At 39.6% G+C, this 12,722-nt stretch overlaps 1 protein-coding gene across 5 annotated transcripts in view; it reads right to left on the bottom strand.

Moving 5' to 3' along the window:
- Positions 1–12,722, bottom strand: part of LOC131573394 (BEN domain-containing protein 7-like) — a 44,672-nt gene that overhangs the window by 11,847 nt on the left and 20,103 nt on the right. For 4 of the 5 annotated variants that reach the window (XM_058827329.1, XM_058827332.1, XM_058827328.1 and 1 more), the window contains 3 exons: positions 10,919–11,184; positions 6,134–6,359; positions 1,118–1,237 (listed from right to left, as the gene is read on the bottom strand). In XM_058827329.1, coding sequence (XP_058683312.1) covers positions 1,118–1,237; positions 6,134–6,359; positions 10,919–11,184 — 612 coding nt within the window. Of the gene's footprint in view, positions 1–1,117; positions 1,238–4,710; positions 5,423–6,133; positions 6,360–10,918; positions 11,185–12,722 lie in introns of those variants that run through there. The other variant, XM_058827331.1, reaches the window with a different exon arrangement.

Below are 12,722 nucleotides of genomic sequence, written 5' to 3' on the forward strand. Positions count from 1 at the left end.
AGGTTGGCTCTATGAGACAGGGAGATGGAGAAGACATTTCCTGCGGTCTTGCTCACCACCAGGGACCACGGGGTGAGCATCCCCCGCGGAGCCATCAGGTTTTCCATCCCATGGATGCTAACAGGCACTTAATCGTGGTGATGGGCAGAAGGGAAGAAGGGAAAAGGCAGGCAGCTAAACACAGTAAAGACTGTGTTTAAGGAGGTGGCACAAGTGAAGTGCCCCAGACAACAGCGTCAGATATGCCCAGGAAGAGACAGGCAAGAAATGCAGCCCTGAGAGAGCCTTAAGAAAACTGCAGGATGAGAAAGAGAAGTGAAGTCTTTTATGGAGAAAGCCCCTTGTAGAACTGGAGGCATGAAGGTGGGAAGGAGACTAGTTATGGTTTATAAGGTCTCTTAATCAGCAGCATTTCTTTCCCAAGAATCCTACTGGAGATTTCCAGGCTGCACGTTCATGGCTGGAGCTGAGGGCTCAGGAGCCGCACGCTGTCAGGGGGAGAGCTCAGCACTGAGCTCGCTGCAGCCTGGTCCCAAGCATCCAGGTTATCCCAGCCCAAGCTGAGCAGCTTTGCTGCAAAACCCTGCCTAGATTACCTGTCACTGCTGGCAAGCTGCCTCCCACGTATTGCAGAGCCTTGCTGCCACAACCAGGGTGGGTGGCTGGGTTTTCTTTTGGGGTTCTTTTGCTGATTCTTTCACAAGGAATGTGAGAAGACTCATCTATTCTTCCAGACACATACAGTTTAGAGGGAAAGGTCAGCTGGGTTATGTCTTAACAGTACAGTGAGTGGCTTGTCAGACTAAATAACAGAATTAAAAAAACTTCTACCTGCAACCCTGGATGGATCATCTAATTTCTGGAAAGAAGAGTTTGGATGCTAAAGGAAAGGAGACAACATTTGAGAAAGACTCAAACATAACTTGTCTGTAGAGACACCTCCTAAACCTGCCAGCATTCCAAACCCACAGAAACCTGTTAAAGTGTTAGAGTTCGAGTTTCCATAGAATGAACAAGCATAACTCTACAGTCAACAGAAAAAATACTTCTGTGGATACAAAGGCTCTAAGCTTTTAATCTTACACTCACATATTGTTCCTCATATTTTTATACATACCTGAGCCTCTTTTTAATCGTCTTCTTGCAAGTTTAATTTGATCCTGAAGAATCTGGACCCAGTCCCTAGGACCAGGAAGTTTATCCACACGGTTAGCAGTGCAGTATTTTTCTGTAAAGACTGAAACAAAAAGATACCACCTTTTTGAAACATGCCACCAAAAATGGAGAAAAGGAGATGGGAGAGCATTTTAATCAAAATATATGAAATTATTCAATTATCAAAAAGAATTTAAGTTGCTAAATGTAGGATTGTGAGAATAAAGTCCAACTCAGCATTTCACAAGTTCATAATTAAGAAGTGACTTGGCTGCATAAATATGACAGGAATGGCATCATTATGTATATATTTATATTTATATACTATGTATAAAAGCCTGTCCCAGTGAAATGTTCTACATCTGATGTCTACATGAATTTCACACAAAATGATCACAGAAAAATAACAGTGCACTTAGAACTGAGTCTCAGCTGTGGCAGGCACTTGTAAATGCTGCCTTTCATATGATACAGGTAGAGAGCTGAAGCTCTGGTCATTTGGTGGCCTCTTCGTCAGATTCCTAAGGCTGCAGGCAAAGTGATGAAAGAGTAAAGTCCTACCACTGTGGAAATCTCCAGAGTTTTTATACTGCCAAACCAGATGGAATAGAATTTGTATAAACCTACTAAAGAAAGGGGAAAATAAAAGAAAAAAAGAAAAAAAAAGAAAAAAAAAAAAGAGTGCAGCACCATTACAGAGAAGAAAAGAAATATCCTACAGGTCTAATTTTGTGTTTTGTAAAAAAGGTACAGATAAGGTCAACATTATCTTTAAATCCATATTTACAGCAAACCTAACAGTGTTATACCAAAAATACGGAATTATAAATGGAGTGAAACTGATGCAATTGATTTTCATCATGCAGCTGAGAGGTGTGCAAAAAATAAACAAGTGCAGAAATAGAAAAAATATTCTTGCTGATAGTATTGCTATTGTAAACTTGGTCAGAGGTCTCAGAGCCCAGTGTCCAATTATGACTGGCAAACAAAGAGAGAAAGCTGGTCCCAGCTCAAGGGATTTGTAATCCTTGAGAATAAATATCACACAAATGGGATCAGGAAATGTGTAACAAAACAATGACAATTTCAGTATTTTTATACACACACTTTTGAAGCAGCACTACTTGCTAAGTACAAGGGAACCAAAAGCAATCTCCCCCCCCCCAAACACCTTCCATGTTAAAAGTTCACAAAACCATGGCAAGGCAGACATCAGCAACACTTTCCTGGGCAGTCTGATCTACAAGGACATCAGACCAACTCTGAGGGCTGCCCACAGAAGTCAATACATCCCTACACATTCACAGTGTTTGACTTGCAATAAACATCAACTTTGTGAAGGTAGAAATAATCTTTCCCTTCTGAATCCATATGGTAGCTGACACAACAGGAACCTACCTGATCAATGACTTGTGATTCCTGTTTACTTAAAACAGGCAACTGCTCAATGTGTGGTCAGAGAAATAACAGTGTGGGCAGAAAGGAACAGGAATGCAACAGCAAGGAAGCAGGAGAATTGGGACCTGCCCGTTCTAGTCCACCCAAGCTGTAAGGTATTGACAAACCCTCTGTCATAGAAACATAGACTAGTTTGAACTTAAAGGGGACTTCAGAGATCATCTAGTCCAACCCCACTGGCATGAGTAGGGACATCTTGCACTTTATCAGATTGCTCAACACCCTGTCCAAGTTGATCTTAAACACTTTCAGGGATGGAGCACCCACAGCTTCTCTGGGCAAACTGTTCCAATGTCTCACTACCATCATCATCAAAAAAAAAAAAGCTTTCTAATGTCCAACTAAATGTACCCTCTTTCAATTTAAAGCTACTGCCCCCTTGTCCTGTCACTACAGGTTTTGGTAAAATATTCATTCTCATCTTTCTTACAAGCCCCTTTTATATATTAAAATGCCACAATAAGGTCTCCTTAGAACTTTCTCTTCTTCAGGCTGAGCCACATCAATCTCTCAGCCTGTCCTCATAGCAGAGGTGTTCCAGCCCTCTGACCATCCTGGTGGTCTCCTCTGGAATTGCTACAATAGGTCCATGCCTTTCCTCTGCTGGAGACTCCAGAGCTGGATGCAGAGCTGTAGGTGGGGTCTCATCACAGTGGAGCAGAGGCACAGAATCATGCCCACAGTTCTTGTGATAGCACCTGGGACACAGCTGACCTTCTGAGCTATGACATTGCTGGCTCATATCTAATTTTCTGTCTATCAGTACCCCAAGTCCTTCTCTGCAGGGTTGCTCTCAATCCCTTCATCCACCAGTCTATAATGATACTGGAGATTGCCCCGACCCAGATCCAGGACCTTGCACTTGGTCTTGTCAAACATCAGGAGGTTCACATGGACTCACTCCTTCAGCCTGCAAGGTCCTGGATGCATCCCTTCCATCTTGTCAACCAATCACACCACTCAGCCTGGTGTCATCTGCAAACCTGCAGAGGGTGCCCTAGAAACCAGTGCCTGTGTCATTGCTGAAAATATTAAATTGTAGTGGTCCCACTATGGATCCCTGAGGGACACATCACACTTATATCTGAACACAGCTCATTGATTTCTGCAGGGAAGGATTTCACTGGCTGAATTTCTAGTCAACAACACAAAGGAAAAATAACTGCTTCTGACTAGTTTTATTTTTTTCACCTTTTTTTCTTTTTCCGCAATTCTGAGTGAAAGACTCACAAGAGAAGCTGATTGCCCAGGAGAAACACTGCAACTGATAAAACAAGTGCCACTGAATACCCAAAGTCAAATGAGTGAATCCCTGGCTCATCATTCTGTTGCAGAAGCATTAAATTACTTGTAAGGACAGCAATGAAAATGTTTTCAGACAGGAAGAGTGATTTTCAAGCATACAGTCCCTCCTTTAAATTCTCTGCCCATCTTTGTCATGAATGTAGCCTTTTGTACCTCTGTCATGGAAAAGGACTAAAAGTGCCACTAAAGGATATCTGGGCACGTGGTAGAGTAATGTCCTAATGATAATAATGCAAACAACATGATGTTGTTCTTGTAGAGATTTCATACTGGCTCAGTTATTTCTTGGAATAAATGAAACCTCAGTGTCTGATAAGCCCAGCTCCTTGGAGGGAAGAAGGGTGCTATTGGAGCCAGACTGAGTGAAGATCCACAGGATGTCAGACCTTGGCATCTTATTCCATCACAGCTTTTAGGGACAGGCTTCCCTATCAGGGATCAGGCACTAGCATTAGGGCAATACTCTAAATGCCAATAAAGGTCACTGTTATGGCAGTGGTACCTAGTAGTACCAACAGAGATTAAATGTTTCTGTTGGAACTACAAGTCCCTCCTTTCTTCTTTTAAACTCAAGGGAAGAGGCTAAGCCAAGCCTCAGAATCTGCTCCACTAATACAATCTTAGCTACTGAGAAACACTGCTTTCTGCAGTGGGTACCAGCTGCTATTTTAATAGTGCTGTTGCATTTACTGTAAAACATTTATTTTATCAAGTGCTGTTCAAATTAGAGTGGGTTTTTTGGAAGTAATTTTGAACTCCTCTCTCTTTCATTTACTTATTTATTAAAGCTTTTAAGGAATAATGAGATACAGATAGAGAGAATTCAGACTCAGATTTTTACAGATTACTGAGCTCAAGAAAAGAAAGTACAGAACTGTTTGTGATTTAAACGTAAATACAAGTGTAACTGTGTCAGCTGCTATGACATAAGCACAACATACACTTTGTGGCAGACGTGCACACTTGAGAGGGTCCTCTGAAGGCCTGCATGCCCAGCCTGCTGCTCAAAGCATGGTCAACTAGATCATAATGCTCTGGCCTGTGACCAGTCACATTTTGAATATTTCCAGGGATGGAAATCCTTCAGCCTCTCTGAGCCCCTACTGCACTGCTCAACCATCCTTATGCCAAAAGTGCTTCTCCTTAGCAATTTTCCACATGTTCAGTGCTTCTTTTGCCATTGGGAAGAGTCTGACTCCACTTCTCTGTATCATCCCATTAGGTCGTTGTGAATAGCAGTAAGGCTTCTCCTGAATAATTTTCTCTCCAGTTTTCTCAGACTCTCCTCATTTGGTACTGAAGCAGGAAAGTGGTGAAGTCATAAGCCTTGGTGGTCCCTGTACTGGACTCCAGCCAATTTGTCAATGCCTTTCTTTCATGGGAAGAGGGGTCCAAAAGTTGGCACAGAGGTGACCGCAGAAGATTATCCTGCCTCCTTCTGCTGCCAATGCACTCACAGAAGCTCTTCTTATTGCCCTATGTCTCCTAAGTTAGCAATCTGTACCTGAGAACAAGTCACAGCATTACTCTTAAAGCTTAATTCTGGCCAGTCTTTTGGTAATGTGGATATTGTCCCTACAATATCAGATTTTGAAACAGAATCCTGTTCAGAATCTCTGGCCTAATACCAGCTCTTTATATACTGTCATCACAGAGTTTGAAGGTATATGTATTCTTCTGGAAGCTAGATAGCAGTGATTGCTATGAAAAATCACCCGGCAAAAGGTGCTTACACCAAGAAATTTGCTTCCCCAATAGGAGGGCCACTGTACTTATGAGCATCAAACTCATCTCATGCCAGTATTGTCTTCCTCCATCTCTCCCCAATTCAGCCACCAACTATTGAGAAAAATTTACAGAGCAGACACAGTCAAATACAGTGCAAGATTCAGAACTTTGATTGAAGGGTATCAGTTACACTATCATTATGTTTTCAAGATTTCTTTGCATCTCTGATATCTGGGGGAAAAAAATAATTATCTTACATGAACATTGAGTTTCTAACCTTAGAGCCTGACTTCAGAAACCAGGATCACTGGCTTAAAATTAACACAAGCTGTCCCCGTAGAAGCTATTTTTAACAAGTGAATGAAAGAGAATAAAAATAAGACTGCATATTTTAATAGACCTAACACACGTCAGAAATTCTAATCCCCTTATACTCTCCTTAGCTGAGAGTTCTAATTACACATATGAAAGAAAGCAGAAAACATACCTTTTATTGCACCCACAATATTTTGGTCTAGTCCTTTCCGGTTGTCATTGAGCCCTCTTTTCCTTTTGCCATTTGGTAAAGAGTTAGCCAAAGTCTTGTCATCAAAAAATGCACAGACCAGCTTCCTAAAGAGCAGACTTCCTGAGCGAGTATAGTTTGATAGTATAGAGTCCAGCTGAGATTTCGGCATGAAGACGTCAAAGCCTTCTGCAAGTTGCACTTCTGGCTACCAAAAGAATACAAATGTTTTAATTAAACGAGCATTCAAAGACATTATTTTACTACAATCATGCATCTGGTGAGACTTTACAATCACTTCATCAAACCATGAATCTCTACCAAGCTATTCAGGACCACAGCAGCTTAATTCATTGAAATCAAACCCCATCAGTGAATAAGCACCTTAAAAGGCAAATCAAACAATCACATTCCTTGTCTAGCATCTGTAAAAGTTAACAATTACTGACATCATTTCTAGGCATACAGCTAACAAAAAGACAAGAGATACCTTTCAGTGTTGGGTAATAACGACAAAGCACAGGATCATCCCAGAGCAGGGCTCCTAAGTGATGCTTTTTGGACATTTATCTAACCATTTAATGGACTTGTTTCACTGCCAAATGCTGTGAACGAGCGTGCTGTGGGGCAGCCAGGCACTTCCAAGAAGCACAAATGCAGGGATACTGGCCCATTCCACGTGGCTTCCCAAGAGGGATTCCAGTGAAGATATGGCCCATATGAGTATAAGCAGATGATGAATTCAAGGCTGCCCCTGGAGCCAGCACTTGCTGAGCATCCATTTGTCCCTCCTTCTCATAATCCCAAAACGCACGTTTAGAGAGGATGATGTTAGACAGACAGCTTATTTCAGTACAAAAATCTGCAACACTGAATCACTGAAGGGATTTAAGTTGACTGCCAGAAGGTGAAATGGAGGAGAAAAGAAAACCTGCTTATATTTCACTAGAGTCTTCTCTCAAGTACACTGAGGGCCAAAATAGACAAGGCCTTTGAGGAAGTCCCCTTACCAAGAGTCTTTTTGCTGCCCCTGTCTGTACATATCAGAAATTACATGAACAGCATTTGCAGAATTTTCTTCTGTGAGTACCATACAATGCTTATAGGAAGATTTCTTCATGGCATAATTATGTATCTAGAATAAAGACACATTGTGAATAAACTAAAATTCTGAAAATATTGTTTAGAAGTTGGCAAGGAGGTAAAAGAATCAGTGATCATGACATGAGGAAATAAGCCAACATTACAGCCTTACTCCAAAGAACTTGCCCTTTTTTTCCCCCTATATGAAATACATTCAGCAATGATGATGAATTTTCAGAGAAGTTTACAAAGCAAGAGCAAATGCCATCTCCCATCATATCACCTGCGAACATCTTGAGTCTAGACAGAAGAAAGGGCTGCCAGTCTCAGAACAATTTAGCTGTGTAATTCTTTTCCCATGGATTTCTAAAAATCAGTATGAAGAGTGTTGCAGCAAGTAGAGTATTTCCAAAGCATGTACTGTCATGGGACATGGATGAGTACTGTGTGATAAAACTGAAGATTACAATGCTTTGGGATGCCAGGATGAAGAATCTTAAAATATGCAGATAGCAATAACAACAACAAAATTCTAAGAAGTATGTAGTTCCTCAGCTTTTTCTGGATGAAAATTTGATGTTTTACCTCAAGAACTTTCAAAATACTGGATCCAGCAAAACAGTCAGTTACTGACATTTGGCAATATTCAAATGTAGGTGCATTTTTAATACGTTACTTCTAAACTTCTGGTGACAGAAAAGACTTTCAAGAGTAAATAAATGTGGGCCAAGTTCACAACTTGGGAAAAATTCTACTTCATGTAAACCAAAAACCACAATTCAGCTGACATGGTGATGAAGGATACTTGTCCTGTTCTGTTCCTTTGGTCTTTTGATAGCCATCTAACATGACCTCAATGATACAGACACTCAGGGCAGAGGAACTATAGAACCATAGAAATTTAGGTTGGAAAAAACCCTAAAGATCATTAAGTCCAGACACTAACTCATCACTAAACCATGTCCCCAGATGCCACATTTACACATGTTTTAAATACCCTCAGTGTCTCTGTTGTGAGGAGCCCAAAACTGATGCTAGGATTTGAGGTGAGGCCTCACCAGTGCTGAGTACAGAGGGACAGTCACTGCCTTGGTCCTGCTGGCCCCACTGTTGCTGGTACCCTCACCAAAGGACAGTTGTTCCTGTGGTACCTTTTCTGACACCTCCTACTTAAAACCCAAAAAGGCAGAAGGATCACAAGACCCTGCTATTAACTTCTGTATTTGTACTGAAAAATCAAGTGAGCTTTTTCTCTTCTCTTCTGTGGGTGGTTTCCCTCTTCCCTGGTCTTACGTTAGGACACCTGCCTTACACTTTGGCAGGTGCACCAACCACCCTACAATACAGCTGTAAAACATATTTCAAACCTTACCATTGTACCAGGGTGGAGGAATCTGTATTATTTTAGTTTTGACTGGTTTATTCTTAATATAGGGATAAATTTGTTTATCAGTAAAACAGTTAAAGGCAAAATTATGATTTATTCTTGCTTTCCTTTAGTAGTTAACTATTCTTCAAAGATAATCAGTAACCATTTGAACTTCACGATCACTTTGAATGTGATTTCTCAAAGAAAAAGCACTTATTAATAGATAATGATTATGGCAAAAGGAACTGGAGGGTAAACTATTTGTGAACAACAAAATAAAGAAGACCTGAATGCTAAAGGCATTTGCTGTGCTAAAATTAACAGCCAGTGAATTAGATTTAGTCCTAGATAGTTTAGTAGGTTGTATATGTAGATTAAAAATGATTAGGTTATAAATGAAATATTACAACTGTAAAACAAACACAAGTTCAACTAAAGAGTTGTAATCAGATTCTCTGATCCATGGGCCAGATTAAGGGCTTGTCTCACAAAGACATTTTCCGCCTCTCTAAGTAGCATTATTTCATCTCAGCAGGTCTGAACTAATTGCACTAGTTTTGGCAGCCCTGATTTTATACCCATTAAATTTGGATCCTTCTTAAAGTTCAATAAATGTTGGCAAAATTGCAGTGGCAGCAGTGGTGATGTATGACACAGCACACACTACAGACAACCTGTGGAATATTCTCAAGGGAACATTTTACATGGTGCTTTGTAAAATCTTTCAGGTTTTTTCAGGCATACAGACATACTGGTTGTGACCACACCAGAGATGTGTGTTTTATGCTTAAAAAAAAGTAGAAAAAGATAATGTTGCCATTCATTCTCAAAGAAGTGACTTTCTTAAGCCTTCACAAAATATTTAAGGTCACATTTTATTTTCACATTAAATATATCTGTTTTCAGAACTCAAATGTTTTCTTTCCAAAGAGAAAACAAAATCAATTTGTTTGTCTTGGGGTTCTGGCTCTGTAGATTTAGTCAAACAACTGTTGTGGCAAGCAGGGGCTCAAGCATGGAAGGACAGATGAAGACCTGATTTATAAGCCACATGTTTTCTCTTCTTTTTTTCCTTAGGTCAAACTGACAACTACAAAGAATCGTGTCCAGCGATGGAACACATTCATAAAGCCAAATTAAATTCCATTGCAAGCACAAAACTGTTTTCAAAACCATGAAAGAAAGCAAAAAAAAAATTATAAGCACAAATTGCATGCTGGAGACAAATTACCAGTCCTCCCCAAACCTTTACCTCAAACATTATTAAGCTCGGTACTACAAAAGGAAGCCCTCTGCAAAAAAGCATCAAACTAGTTATTCTGTATCACTACACTGACTCTGTGGCATGAGACTGAAACCTAATTAGTGGTGTGGCTTGCATCTCTGTAACTGAATTATCCTGACTGCTCTTTTTTATTATTAGTTCCCTCTTCCAGAAGGATAGAATATTATCTGCTGCATTGTTTTCATTTATGCTTATTGATACTGAATTTAATTATGTTTTTCTACCTCATAGTACTTAGGAAATTGGAAAGAGCTGCTCAAAATTAAAAATATATTAGAGGAATTAATGAACAGTTTACTCGTCAGTGAACTGGTTTGGATGACATCAATTTGGTCATTAAACAAAGCCATTCATCCACCAGATACATGGAATTTCTATCAGCACATGCATGAATCAAGAAAACATGCTTACTGCAATTTTCTATAGGAAAAGTGCACACTCTTAGAGCAGCAAATTTTGGCCTTTTTAGTCACACTGACAACATCAACAGTATGGAGGCCCTATTCCAGCGCATAGCAATCAAGACAAAATGACCCAATTCAGCAAAAATGAATTTTCTAGAGATGAAGAGTCCCCCCAAAATCAGTGGGACCAGAAAAGCAGGAAAGCACATAAATACTCCTTGGCAGGATAAAGATATATGTGTGGACTACATGGTCTCATCAGCAATGACAGGGCTTTGAATGCTTTACACACCTTGCACTTTTCATGGCTCCTCATCTCAACAGTGGCTCTTGGCATTGGGGAGATGAAGAACAAGTTTCCACTGAAAACTCAAAAAACAGGAGCCTTGAACTCAAGGGAAAACTTCGAGCTCTCATGCTTGTTAAAGTTGGGAAAAAAACCCAGAATCCTGTAATGAGCACTTCACACATCTAACTCTAACATCTCCATTCACTCCTACCCAAGATTTGCTTGTTTATTCTAACAAAAAGTGGGAAGATGCATCAATGTGACTTGAGTACTGAATCTCCTGAATGAGTCAGTATTTCAAAACCTTGCAATCCTGCATATTAAAATTTTAACTTACATCTGATGAGGCTGATTCAAGGATAATTCCAAACCCTGAAACAGGGGTCTCTGGCTTCAGGGGGGGTTCAATTGCTTCCAGACTCGATTGTTCCGAGTTTGCTGTCAGCCTCTTCTCATTCTCTGGAGAGCTGGGTCTCTTATTCATGGTAACTGCTTCAACAGCTTTGAGGGGCAGTTTTCTCTTTTTATTTCTCTTTCTTGATATTGTTGACTTCTGTGCACAAATCAGAGGAACAGGAGGCTGCTGTCTGTTTTGAGTCCCAACTGAATGAAAGGAATTAATGCATTAATTTTATAGACAAAAGCCCATGAATAACCACACAGATGCAACATTAAACTACTGACTCACTGAACTTATTTTCTAGATAAGTGATGTGATTTTCAGGGCTGCTGGTGCATGGGAAACAAATAAGTTTTATCACCTTTGCATAATTTTTCCATCTGTACAATGAGGATAATGACAGTGAGGCTTTTCAAGCCATACTGATGAACAGTATTTAAAGAAAATTAGGAATACACAGCTCTTTTTCCTACTGACCATTGGATAGTTGGTGACATGAAGTACTTAAGTGATGATTAATTTGTGTGCCCTCTGAATGACTGAGAATCTCACTGTCTTTGAGGATTTCTTCCTGATAAAGTAAGATAATACAATTGCTAATGCAATTACAGTTATTTTTATGACTGTGGTCTCCAAGTTAATTAGCTCAGCAAGAACATTTCAAGTACCATTATGTCAAGAATGAGTGAAAACACTATTCAATAGTTTAATTTCTGGGGGAAAAAAGTAACCCAAAGTGTGTTTTGCTCATACACAAAAACTGGCATGTATTACCTCTGAAGTGTAAGAAAACATATTTTACATTTATCAGTATTTCGCAATTTCCAGTATCCACAATCACTTGTATAAATTAAGGCACCAATCCTGAACCTGTACCAATATGAATAAGCCCTCTAGAGAAGAACACTATCAAGATACAATTACATGTGTGGATAAATCACTAAGATCAAGGTCAAAACAAACAAAGAAAAAGCCGTAAGTGCTATACATGTAGATCAAGTTCATTCAAAATATGAGCAAGCTACAAAAAGTCCTCATCTACAAAGCTTCAGGAAAAAAACTAAACTCAGACTATTGATTATTAAAAGATTTTTGGAATATTTAATTTCTGGCAAGGATTTACAAGACTGGGATGTGTAGTTTGTAATTAAGACATTAGGGTGTTTGCATACTAAAGTAAGTTATTACACTTTCACTTACAAGTTTGAATTTTAGCATTTTTTTCTTTTAGCAACAAAAATGCCAAATTATTTTTTTTTTCCTCTGTAAAACCATAATTTCAGAAACTATGAAGTATTCCAAGTGAATCAAAAGATTCACAAATTAGCAAAGGTACTTACTCTGTAGATACATAATAAAAAATAAATGTTCTGCTACTGAGGAGTCAGCTCTTCTGGCATAGACCCCAGTTTTCTAACTCTCACTCACAAGCCATTTTTCAATCAACCATGTGATTTCAATGAAATTGGTGTGACTGCATAAAGAATCCCATGTACCAGCAAAAATTGTAAAACTGGGCTTTTGTGTTCTTCTTTGTAAATTGATGACTTCTAGAAAAGCATTTTTATGTGTGTCAACGGATATTACAAAACCTGTCTGATCGTTCCCATCACTCACTCAGACATTATACACCGTGGAGACAAGGAGTTTAGTCAGCCCTTCACTCCACCCATATTTCAGTTAATTACTCAACACTCCCTTTTCTTACAGAGGTCTTATCCAGCCTCTCCATGAGGGAAGC

Source organism: Poecile atricapillus, chromosome Z (genome assembly GCF_030490865.1).
Source record: "Poecile atricapillus isolate bPoeAtr1 chromosome Z, bPoeAtr1.hap1, whole genome shotgun sequence".
Classification (NCBI taxonomy): Eukaryota; Metazoa; Chordata; class Aves; order Passeriformes; family Paridae; genus Poecile; species Poecile atricapillus.